The sequence below is a fragment of the Spermophilus citellus genome (genome assembly GCF_964194105.1).
Source record: "Spermophilus citellus genome assembly, chromosome: 9".
Taxonomy (NCBI): Eukaryota; Metazoa; Chordata; class Mammalia; order Rodentia; family Sciuridae; genus Spermophilus; species Spermophilus citellus.
Genome location: NC_138191.1, coordinates 2166412 through 2178678, shown reverse-complemented (window position 1 = coordinate 2178678; position 12267 = coordinate 2166412). Strand labels below are relative to the sequence as shown.

Below are 12267 nucleotides of genomic sequence, written 5' to 3'. Positions count from 1 at the left end.
AAACAACAACTTAAGCCAGTATTTATTAATGTTTGATCGGTGGAAATGGTTCTCAAAATGCAAACATTTATCCTGCCCTACCTTTCCTTTCCCAGCTCCACAATCGTCTCTAAGGTTAACAGTACACACTGTGACTCCTAAGAGGGAGACAACATGTGCAAACCCGAGAAATCCATTAGAATGGGGAATACTTTGTTCCAAGAAGTATCTCTTGCTAGACTGGTTGTTACCTTTTAGAAAACAATGCTTTTAAGTATCACATCTGATTGTAAAATGTAGCAATAAAAATGAGATAAACACAAAGACTTAAAAGCCAGACAAACAGGGGTACTGATCCTTTCACAAGAAAACAAAATTTCTATTCTATAACTTGGAAAAACCAAGGATTATTGATTAATTAAAACTGATAATGATGAGATTCAACCCTATTCAATGACAGACAAAACTTCCTCAGAAGTACTGAGAAAGAGCTCTTTGGGACAAAGGTTGAAGGTTCATGAAAGCAAACTACTCCTGTAGAAAATGTTTTAAAAAATATTTGACAAATGTGGCTCAGTGACATATGAAGTCCTCGCATATATGAAGCCCTGGGTTTGATCCCAGCACCACATAAAAATAAAATAAATAAAGTGTCCGTCTACAACTAAAAAAATATTTAAAAAAATATTAAAAAAATATTTGACAAAGAGGTAACAGAAGAGCAGATAAATTTAACCATGTTTTGGAAAATTTAATGAATTTCTGGTCATAAATGAAAACTTTACTTCATGCAAATATATAAATTTTTCTCTTTTTGGTACTGAGGTTCGAAACCAGGGCTTCTTGTATGCAAGAGAAGCACTCTACCATTGAGATACATTTCCAGCTCCAAATGTATAGATTTTAGTTAATAAATTGTACTAAAACTTATCCTTAGCAATGATATTGTAAAAGAGTATTTCATAATTTTATATGGTAACTTTGGTTAATTAATATGTCTTCAACATATCAATTTTAACCCATATTTGCTGAAATTTACGGTGTGAATAATTTTAGGGCCACTCCAGTATTACTTTTTATTTATTTATTTATTTTTTGTGTGGGAAGAACTGGGAAATGAACCCAAGGGTGCTTAAACACTGAGCCATATCCCCAGACCTTTATATTTTTTATTTTGAGACAGGTCTTGCTAAGTTGCTTAGGGCCTCAATAAGTTGCTGAGGCTAGTCTTGAACTTGTGATTCTCTTGTCTCAGCCTCTTTAGCTGCTCAGATTTTAGGCATAAGCCACCATGCCTGGCAAAATTCTAATGTTTCCTTTTTTTTTTAAAATTTTTCTGTAATCTAATATCAATGTTAGATAATATCCAAACAATTGATATTTAACTTCAGTTATCCTGGGGAGGCGGGAGGGAAAGCATGTTTCATTCTGAAAAGTTTCCAGGCTATACAATTTTTCCTTTCCTAACAGTTTAATTTAATTTTAATTCCCAGCAGTCATTGTTGTCACCAAACCCAGAAGTACTCAAGTACTACAATGTGATACGTAATAATGTCATGTAACTTTTAAAAGATATTTTAGCATATCTTTAAGATACTGTGGGATAAATTCTTCAAAAGATCATCTTGTTAAGATAGATACCACCCAGTTTTCTGGAATAAATAAAATTGTCTTTCACCATTAAACATTATTTTGTGTCGAAAATCTGTAAATAAGGACTATGGACCCTTATCACAGAACCAAGTTTTAAGAGATTTCTTGGAGACATTTTTATTTATCTATTTTTATGTGGTGCTGAGGATCGAACCCAGGGCCTTGCACATGCTAGGCAAGTGTCTACCGTTGAGCCACAACCCCAGCCCTCTTGGAGACATTTAATAAACACATCTATTTATGCTGCTGGACACAGTCCTTTGAAAGTTATAGAATCTGACTTTCTATAAATAAATAAAAGTTGATGAACCACCTTGTTAGTCCACAAAAATTGTTTTTTTGGGGTTCTCATTTCTTATTCTGTCAAAACATGCTTAATGGGCTGGATGTAGCTCAGTGGCAAAGAGTCTGCCTTGCATTTGCAAAGCCCTGGGTTCGACCCCCAGTTCCAAAAATGATTAAAAAAAAATTTAAAAAATAAACAATCAAACAGCAACAAAAAACCCAAAACATGCTTAGTTCCATGCAACTTTTTCAAGATGACAAAGCCCAAGTCCATACAATACTGTCTCAGAAATCTAACCGAAGGAAAAGCTTTAAGGTGTAGTTTCATATGTTAATCATACAAATAAGTTCAAGATTTTTGTTGTTACTATAAGATAGCAATAGGAGAGGGATTGAAAAGGAGAAATCATAAGCATGTCAATCCTTCAAATGAACTGTTCCTAAAATTAGTGGTTCAAGATGTGCCACAGTATTATCATCAACTACTGATTGCTGGTCTCAATATATGGAAGCTATGTATCTATGTATTATTACTTTATAGTACTTAGTTCTATGTAACAAAATTTTCTATATCTTATAACAAAATTCACCATAATACAGTACTTGACTGATCACTTACAAAACAGCTTAGGAAACAGAAAATAAAGAGATATCTATATTACTATACTCACACAGAGCACGACTTCTCAAGCTCAGCACTTTTGACATTGTGGGATGAATAATTCTTTGCTGTTGGGGGTTTTCCTATGCATTATACAATGTTTAGCAACATCCACATGGGTCTGACCCATTAGTATCCCCTTGCCTGGTCGTGACAACCACAAATGTCTCTATTCCTTGATACATGTCCCCTAGAGGCCCCTGGTTGACATTACTGACTTTGAGTATATCACTACAATGAAGATACTGTTATGGTATTTATAATTTATTGCATAATTATACTGAGGTATTTAAAAAGGGTTGTGTTGGTATCTGGAAAAAAAAGACTAGAGATCAGATTGACCTTAAAAAAAAAAAAAAAAAAAAGTTAAAAACTGGCAGTTTTACATGCAAAACACACTGGCAAAGCTGGACAGAGGGTCAACTGAGGCAGAGGTCATATATTCATGAAAACAAAAAGATGAGAATCAGGAACTAATTGTATTATACATTTTATGCCTTTGGATTCCTCAGAAATGGAATACAGGATTAAGCCAGGGACAAACACAATTCAAGTCCCTCTTGCAGATATCAGTTTACCTTGTAGTGCAGGGGCTGACTGTGTCTGGGTTTTGGAAAGAGCAGATAGAATGCTCTCTGGGGTGATCTCCACCTTGGAGAGGATATTTGCCAGAGGGTTATGAGATGTTGTTGTGGCAGGTGCAGGTGTTTTCAGGCCACTGGTGAGGTTGCTGGGACTGGTAGGAGTTCCTGGAGAAGGTCTTGATGCAGGACTGACCCCTGGTGGCAGAAAGATGAACTCAAGAAAACGCAATTCAAAAATGACCTTTCAATTCACTACATTTTCCACTCACTTCAATGAGTCTGATATGTTTAATAGAAATTCTTCTTGTCTGATCCACAAATGGTCCCTTATCATGGAATGTACAAAGAGAAAAAAAATCTGAAAATTAAGATACGCTACTTCTATTTGGAACATCCTTAAAACAAACAAGTATAAAGTTATTTTCTTATATATTCATTAGTTTTAAGAACTCCAACAAAGAGAGACTAGGCAAACTGCTTTTTTTCCACTACCAAATAATTCTTATACTTAAGAGCCCCATTAGTACTCAGTAAGCACTGCTGGATGACGGGTGATCAGACCCTCTGCGATCGCAGGACTCTGCTACGGCATACTTCCGTGTCTTGCTTTTGAAATAATGATGAGTTATGTTTTTTATATTTCAAAATGGTTGATTTTAACATATAAAATGGTATATAAAGAGAAAAACATTTGACTATTTAAAAGATGATAAAAAACTATGAACAGATTATTTCACAAAGAAACAGAAATAAGCAAATAGAAGAAAGTTTTAACCATATCTTTAATCAATGAAAAACATTAAAACAATTTGTAAAGGTTGAATGTGACATAGATTAAATGAAATAAAACAGTAGAGAAGGTGAGGAACAGAAACTTTCATATACTAGGTACATAAAATAGTATATATTCTTGGATATCAATTTTGTTATAACATATGAAAAGCCTTTTAAAACCATGCTAATTCTTTTTTTTGTGGGGGGAGGGTCTTTATCCAACTCCCCTGCCCCGCCCCCTGGTTCTGGGGAGTTGATACATGCATGACCTTGCACATGCTATGCAAGCACTCAACCACTAAGCTACATCCAGCCCAAGAGTCTCCATCTTTTAGAAGTATGTATATATTTATGATGAAATTAAATGTTTGGACTGGGTGTAGTGGCACATGCCTGTAATCTCAGTAATGTGGGAGGCTAAGGCAGGAGGACTGTAAGCTCAAGGCCAGTTTTACCAATTTACTAAGGCCCTAAGCAACTTACTGAGGCCCTATATCAAAATACAAAAAAGCGTTAGGGATGTAGCTCAGTGGTAAAGCACGAGAGTAAAATCCTTAGTATAGGGGGGAAAAAAGAAAAAAAAAGTTTAAATTGGAAATTTCTTCAAAATAATCCAGAGTGAATATGGTATAGATTTGTCACGGTTACCCTATTATAACTGAGTGATGAGTACATGGGATATTCTACTTGCATACATTTTCATTTAGTTTTTCTTGTGTATATGTGTGTGGTGCTGGGGATTGAACCCAGCACTTGGCCGTGAGACAAGTTATATCCCCAGCCCTTTTATTTTTTAAAATCAATCAATTAATTATTTTTTTTGGGGGGGGTACTGGGGATTAAATTCAGGGACACTCAGCTGCTGAGCCACATCCCCAGCCCAATTTTGTATTTTATTTAGAGACAGCCTCTCACCGAGTTGCTCAGCGCCTCACTGTTGCTGAGCCTGGCTTTGAACTTATGATCCTCCTGCCTCAGCCTCCAGAGCCACTGGATTACAGGCATGAGCCACCATGTTTGGTTATTTCAATTATTAAAAGAATTTTTAATCTCTCAAACACTCACATACACATATACTTGTAAGAATAAATAAATATAAGTGATTTCTTTGGGGGTAATATGATGACAGACATTTATTTTATTCACTGTGCTAATTTTCTAATTTTTCTACATTTTCACTGCATTTTTTAAACAAAATTCAACAACAACAAAACAGACTAATGGCTCAATTTTAAAATCTAGAAATCAGCTTTTTATCTTCTTCACTAGGCTTACTTACCAGTATTTTTCATGACTGATGTTAGGCTGCTAAGGATGGAACTAATCTTTGCCAGATCCACATTAGCCAGGTTGGGCAAAGCCAAAGCAGGGGATGGGGACAGAAGAGAAGTATTCACAGGCTTTGGAAGAGGTGGGGTTGCTGTCATGGTCACAGACACTGGGGTACAGGAAGAGGCCTTTGGGAGAGTTTCTGTTGGCTTTGTAGGTATAGAAGTAGAGACAGTTGACTTCTCCACAGGTTTTTCCTTCCTGTCCTCCACTGTTTCAACAAAGAGAAGATATGATATTACATCTTCCTACTTTCTAGGCTTTGTTCTTAAATATGAAATAATATGTCCTAATATTTTCTAATTTGAGGGTTTAAAAGCACTATAATTCTAGAGAAAACAACCAGTCACTTTGTGTTTTTTTATTTTAAAGTCATAGTCTTCATAAATTATTATTTTTGATATTTATTATCATTCCCACCTTCTATATCTACTTAAAAGGAATTTCTCGGGCTGGAGATTTGGCTCAAGTGGTAGCGCGCTCGCCTGGCATGCGTGCGGCCCAGGTTCGATCCTCAGCACCACATACAAACAAAGATGCGTGTCCACTGAAAACTAAAAAATAAATATTAAAATTCTCTCTCTCTCTAAAAAAAAAAAAAAAAAAAAAGGAATTTCTCAATTATCCTCTTTCTTGCTTATTTATGATTTTTTTTTTTTTTTTTTTTTTTTTGTGGTGCTGGGGATTGAACCCAGGGCCTTGCTTGTGCATGCAGGGCAAGCTCTCTACCAACAGAGCTACATCCCCAGCCCCCTTATGATTCTTTTGGATCTTCTGAAAATTTGTGTATTCAATGTATACATTTCTGAAACAGGAGGGCGAGAGGCTGGGGAGTGACATGAGGATTCTCAGGAAAGTGGACGGAAAAGGAAATGGCAAAAAATAAAGAAAAATGAAAGGCTACTACTGTTGCAGCCACCTGCCCCCAAATAAAGATAAATAAAAATGTGAACATTTCTGGAAAACACTTATTTGGTACACATTTGCATTGTCCCTTGGAAATGGTATTTGTCATCTTTCCTTTTTCATTAACCTGAGAATTTCTTAGTGACAAAAGCTCAAGAGCTCTATACGTATTTTGTTGTATTTTCTAAGCAATTTCTTTTCTTTTTTCTTCTTCTTTTTTGGTACTAGGATGCAATAAGGCTCTAATTTGAAACTGCAAAGTTTTACGTCTTGATAATTGCAGCTTTGGGATTCTGGATGGTCAAAAGTGACAGAGAAGAAAGAATTCTGGTATAAATGCTCCTTCCTCTAGAGCAGTGCTGGCCAAGAGACATATAATTCAAGACACATATTTAAATTTAAGCTTTCTAGCAGCCATGTGGAAAAAAAAAGAAATAGATACATTTTGATAATGTGTATTTATCTTGACATATCCTAAACATTTTAATTTCATTGTTATAAAAATAAAAATCATTAATGTGATGATATTTTTATTTGAGGAGGTACTGTTGAGAATCCAGTGTATATTTTCTAATTATATAACATCCCAAGTTGCGCAAACTATATTTCAAATGCTTAACAGTCACATTTTAGCTAGCTGCTGCTATACTGAAGTCTTGATCTTCAGCAGTGATTCTTAACCCATGTAGCATACCATATAGAGATGAATATTACCTTAGTGTTCTAATACATACTAAGCTATCTTTTAATAACTACCCAAAACTGACTGATTAATATTAGTGGGCAAGGAAAACACAGAATAAATTATCTACTAATTTCATAAGGACATACCAATGATTTTTGACCCATCATCTTCTACATCTGAGAGTTCCATGTCTTCCACATCACGATTATCAGTCACAGGTTCAGGTGTAGCAGATTTCTCACTCTCCATTGTTGGTGACTGGGATTCCTCACCTCCCATTCCCTGAAATGGGGACTCCGAACCAGTTGGGGAGGGAGCATCCATACTTGGGGAAGGGACTGGTGATTCTTCAGGATCAGGAAGGGTTGACTTCAACTGATCCAATTTCTTCTTTAAATTGTTTACTCGGTTAGCAAAGGTTTTGTACGCCTAAAAGAGAAAAAGGAGTTTAATTCCCTGGGAAAAGGACCAAGAAGTTACCATTCCAACTCTGATCAGATTTACTCATCATTACAACATCACTGGCTCAAAACATGAAAATAACAATCTGTCAAGCATGAAATATTTTTTAATTCTTTCTCTGTCTCTCTTAGTACTGGGGATTGAACTCAGGGGTGCTTTTCCACTGAGCTACACCTCTGGTCCTTTCTATTTTGACAGAGGGTCTCATTACATTGCTGATGCTGGCCTCAAACTTTTGATTTTCCTGCTTCAGCCTCCCAAACTCTGGTTGTGTGCCAGTAAGCCTGGCTCTAATCTCTTAAGTGAATATCAACATCCACAAAGTTGCCTAAGTTAGAAATGTAAAGAATTCTTTAAAAAAAAATCTTTATTATAATAATTTGCTTATTTTTATGTGTGCTGAGGATCGAACCCAGTGCCTCACATGTGTGAGGCATGCGCTCTGCCACTGAGCCCCAGCCCCAGCCCCTTAAAGAATTCTTTAGCCTGGAATACTTGTTTGTGACAGTTTGTTGAACTTCCTTGTTTTTGATGAACTCGAACAGTGTTAAAAAAATACTGTTTAGATATTTTGTAGACTGTCAAATGAGATTTATTGGCTATTTTTCTCATGATTAGATGGGGGTTAAGGGTTTTTGGAGAAAAAGACACAGAGATAAAGTGCTATTGCCATCACATCGTATTAAGGGTATAATCTACCACTGTTGATGTTAATATCAATTATCTGACTTAAATCCTACTGATCTCCTGTTTTAATTGCCAATACCTTAAAGCTATGGTGGTACTAAGGATTTTGAGAAATAGTCTTCCTAGGTGGCCCATACTGGCCTTGAACTTGTAATCCTAGTGCCTTAGCCTCCTGAGGAGCTGAGATTACAGGTGTGTGCCATATGTTCATAATGTTCTCCTTTAAAAATTTTATTTACTTGTTTATTTGTGGTACTGGGAAAATCAAACCCAGAATCTCCCACAAGCCAGGTAAACACTCAGGCACTGAACCACATTTTCAGCCTCAATGATGTTCTCTTTTTGTCTAGTTTTTCTCTTCTTACAGTAAAAGCACCAGTTATACTTGACTTGATCATATCTGCAGAGACCCTGGTTCCAAATAAGGTCATATACTGGTTTCAACATAACTTTCCAGGAGACACAATTCAACCTATAACAATTAGCAAGAAAAAACATCATAATGGACAAGACTGGAGAGATGTGACATTAATCAAGATATTAAGGGGAACATTATAGTTAGTAAGATATATCAAACTTGTGGGCCAAGTGACAAAATGAAAGAATATGTGATATTTCTTCTAAACATAAATAACCTCAATCTGATCACAAACAAATACCACATACATTCAAACTGGGGGAGATGCACAAAAGATTTGATTTGTAATCTTCAAACATAAGTTTCAAACATAAGTCATGTAAGTCAAGAAAAAAAAAAAAAAACTAAGGAACTGTTCTAGATCAAAGGACAATAAAGAGAAATGACAAATAAAATTTATTAATACTGAACAGGATCTTTTGCTATTAAAATTGGTCAATTTAGCTGGGCACAGTGGCACATGCCAAGAGACTGAGGCAGGAGGATTGCTAGTTCAAAGCCAGCCACAGCAACTTAGTAAGGCCCTAAGCAACTTAGCAAGACCCTGTATCTAAATAAAATATAAAGAAGGGCTAGGGATGTGGCTCAGTGGTTAAGTGCCCCTGGGATCAATATCAGGTACCAAAAGAAAAAAGAAAATTTTAAGCTTAATTTTGAGATGGAGTCTTTGCTATGTCACACAGGGTGGCTTCAAACATGCCATCCTTCTGCTTCTGCTTCACTCTTCCAAACATCTGGGATTACAAGTAGGTACTACTGCATTTGGCAGAACAAAGAATTTGAATGCTTTTACTACAAAGTAGTGATTACATCATAATCCATAAATATGGACAATTTTTATGTGTCAGCCAAAACAGAAAAACACCCAAGGGGGGAAAAAAAAAAAAGATAACTATGGTTGAATTGTGTCATTTTTCTCTACCCTCCCCTATATCAAACTCATGATGAAGTCTGGTCACCTCAAAATTTGACTCTATTTACAGAGAGGTTTTTTTTTTTTTTTTTTTGGTACCAGAGATTAAACTCAGGGGCACTAAACCCTTAAGCCACATCCCCAACCCTATTTTGTATTTTATTTAGAGACAGGGTCTCACTGAGTTGCTTAGCACCTCACTATTCTGAAGCTGGCTTTGAACTCGATGTTCTCCTGTCTCAGCCTCCCAAGCCACTGGGATTACAGGTGTGCATTACTGCAGCCGGCTAGAGAGAGAATTTTTATAAAGGTAATCAAGTTATCAACCAAAATAAAGTCTTTAGGATGGGCCCTATCTAATATGATTGGTATCTGGACATAGCATATACACAGAGGGAAGGTGATATCAAAAGAGATGGAGAAAAGATAACCATCTACAAACCAAAGAGAGGTCTCCGATAGATCATTCCTTCAAAAGTCCTCAGAAAGAACCAACTCTGCTGATACCTTGACTTTGGACTTTTAACTGTCAGACAATGAGACAATAAATTCATGTTGTTTAAGTCATCTAGTCTGAAACAGTTTCAATATTATCAGAAACCACTAATTTAGAAAGTTCTGCAAACCCCAAGCCAGGTAAATATAAAGAACACACTTAGGCACATCATTGAATGACTAATGAAAACCAAAGATAAAGTATTAATAGCAGCCGAAGAAAAAAAGACATATTATATTTAAAGAAGAAATTATAATAAGACTGATTTCTCACTGAAATGGTGGATACACGCAGGACAAAAGAACATGCTTTTTTACTTTTGGTATCATGGATTGAACTCAAGGGCCTTTGACCACTGAGACATATCCCTAGACCTATTTTGTATTTTATTTAGAGACAGGGTCTCACTAAGTTGCTTAGGCACTTTGCTTTTGAACTCTTGATCTTCCTGCCTCAGTCTCCCAAGCCACTAGGATTAAAAGTGTGTACCACTGCACCTGGCCAAAAGAACATGTTTTAAGTGCAAAAATAATTGCTACCCTAGAATTCCATACCCAGAGGAAAAAAGATGCTCCAAATAAACAAATTTAAAGAATGGACTACCATCTTATCTATAGTCAAAGAAATCCTAAATATATTCCTCAGCAGAGAGACAATTATCCCAGATAAAAGAACAGGGATGCAGGGTTTTGTTTTTCGGTACATGAGATTGAACCCATGCTTAACTGTGGGCCACATTCCCAGTCCTTTTTATTTTGAGACAAGGTCTCACTAAGTTGTTGAGGACCTCTCCAAGTTGCTGAGGCTGGCCTTGAACTTGTGATCTTCCTGCATGTCCTTTCAGTTGCTGGGATTACAGGTGCCCACCTGAAGCAGCTAGAAGTCAGAGATCCGAATATGGATTTCAGCAGCTGCCCAGTGCCAAGGTGACAGAATTGAGTTTAGGTCCTGCCAACAAAACACTGTCTTTTCTTTCTTTTTCTTTCCTCTCCCTTGTGTGCTTTCTTTTGTGGTATTTGTAATTGAATCCAGGGACACTCTAGCACTCAGCTACATCTCTGGCCCTTTATAATGTATGCATGTATTTATTTTTGAGACAGGGTCTTGCCAAGTTGCCCAGACTAGTTTCAAATTTTCGATCCTCTTTGTTTCCAGAGTCTTTGAGATTACAGGTGTGCATTACCACACCCACTACACCATACACTCTTACAACCATACAGAGTAATTAAAACTTAAACCCGGGCTGGGGATGTGGCTCAAGTGGTGGCGCGCTCGCCTGGCATGCGTGCGGCCCGGGTTCGAACCTCAGCACCACATAACAAACAAAGATGTTGCGTTCGCCCGCCGAGAACTAAAATACATAAATATTAAAAAAAAAAAAAAACCTTAAACCCCCCCCCCCAAAAAAAGAGCAAAACACTGCTTCTTTACTGCTTCTTTCAGAGGCCTTTTAATGGGGGGGGGGAGTCAGTTTACATGAAATTTAGCAACAGAATGTTTTCATTCAGTTTTCTGGTTATCTGAAAGAAAAAAAAAATAAACAGTACATACACTGGTTTCTAATCCCAATTTATGTCCTATAATAGTAATTACAGGTGATTCTTCAGGATAATCCCCTTAAATACCAAAGCGTTAGGCTTTTAGTACAGCATAATGGTTAGGGTTTGAATGAGCTTTACAATCAGAAGGACCCAGGTATAATTCTAGTCGCCATCACTTTTTACTACCTATATTACCTTGTACAAAGTCACTAATTCTTCAAAAGTAAATTGGTTCATCTGTGGAGATAATAATACTTATCCTTAAAGTTATATACTACGAATAAACAGTCTCTGGCATACCGTAAGCACTCAATATAAGATAGCTGTAATTTTTACTTACATTGGCCACAACTTTTACTTCTTTATACTGTGCTTCATAGAAAATTCCAGCATTTTCCAGTGCTTCTGTGAGTGAAGGCCCATTTTTCACCTGCTTATCCAGTCCATTCACAAATTCTTCCAGCTTAGAGCTTGCCTCTTCAAATTCTTTGGAGAATTTCTTCCCACCAGTTTTATCTAAAATAATAGACAAGGTATTTATTTTGTAAAAATTTTACTCTTTTGAGGACAGTCCCTGTTCGTGAATCATGTGAGTCTGTGAACCTCTTTCTGCTTGGTGTATAATTTGTGTGTGTGTGTGTGTGTGTGTGTGTGTATGTATGTGTGGTGCTGGGGATTGAACCCAGTGAGGCAAGCACTCTACCAACTGAGCTATATCCACAGCCCAGTGTATAATATTTTTAGTCTTAGTTTTATTTTTTTTTTAATATTTTTTCTTTAGTTGTAGATGGACACAGTACATTTACTTTATTTGTTTTTATGTGGTGCTAAGGATCGAACCCAGAGCTTCATGCATGCCAGCCAAACACTCAACCACTGAGCCACAACCCCAGA

At 36.6% G+C, this 12267-nt stretch overlaps 1 protein-coding gene across 6 annotated transcripts in view; it reads right to left on the bottom strand.

The window, feature by feature from the left end:
* The window catches only part of RPRD2 (regulation of nuclear pre-mRNA domain containing 2), a 99144-nt gene that overhangs the window by 6963 nt on the left and 79914 nt on the right, over positions 1–12267 (bottom strand). For all 6 annotated transcript variants that reach the window (XM_081308259.1, XM_081308261.1, XM_081308260.1 and 3 more), the window contains 4 exons: positions 11714–11889; positions 7003–7285; positions 5216–5476; positions 3157–3357 (listed from right to left, as the gene is read on the bottom strand). In XM_081308259.1, the coding sequence (XP_081164385.1) occupies positions 3157–3357; positions 5216–5476; positions 7003–7285; positions 11714–11889 (921 nt within the window). The remainder of the gene's footprint in view (positions 1–3156; positions 3358–5215; positions 5477–7002; positions 7286–11713; positions 11890–12267) is intronic.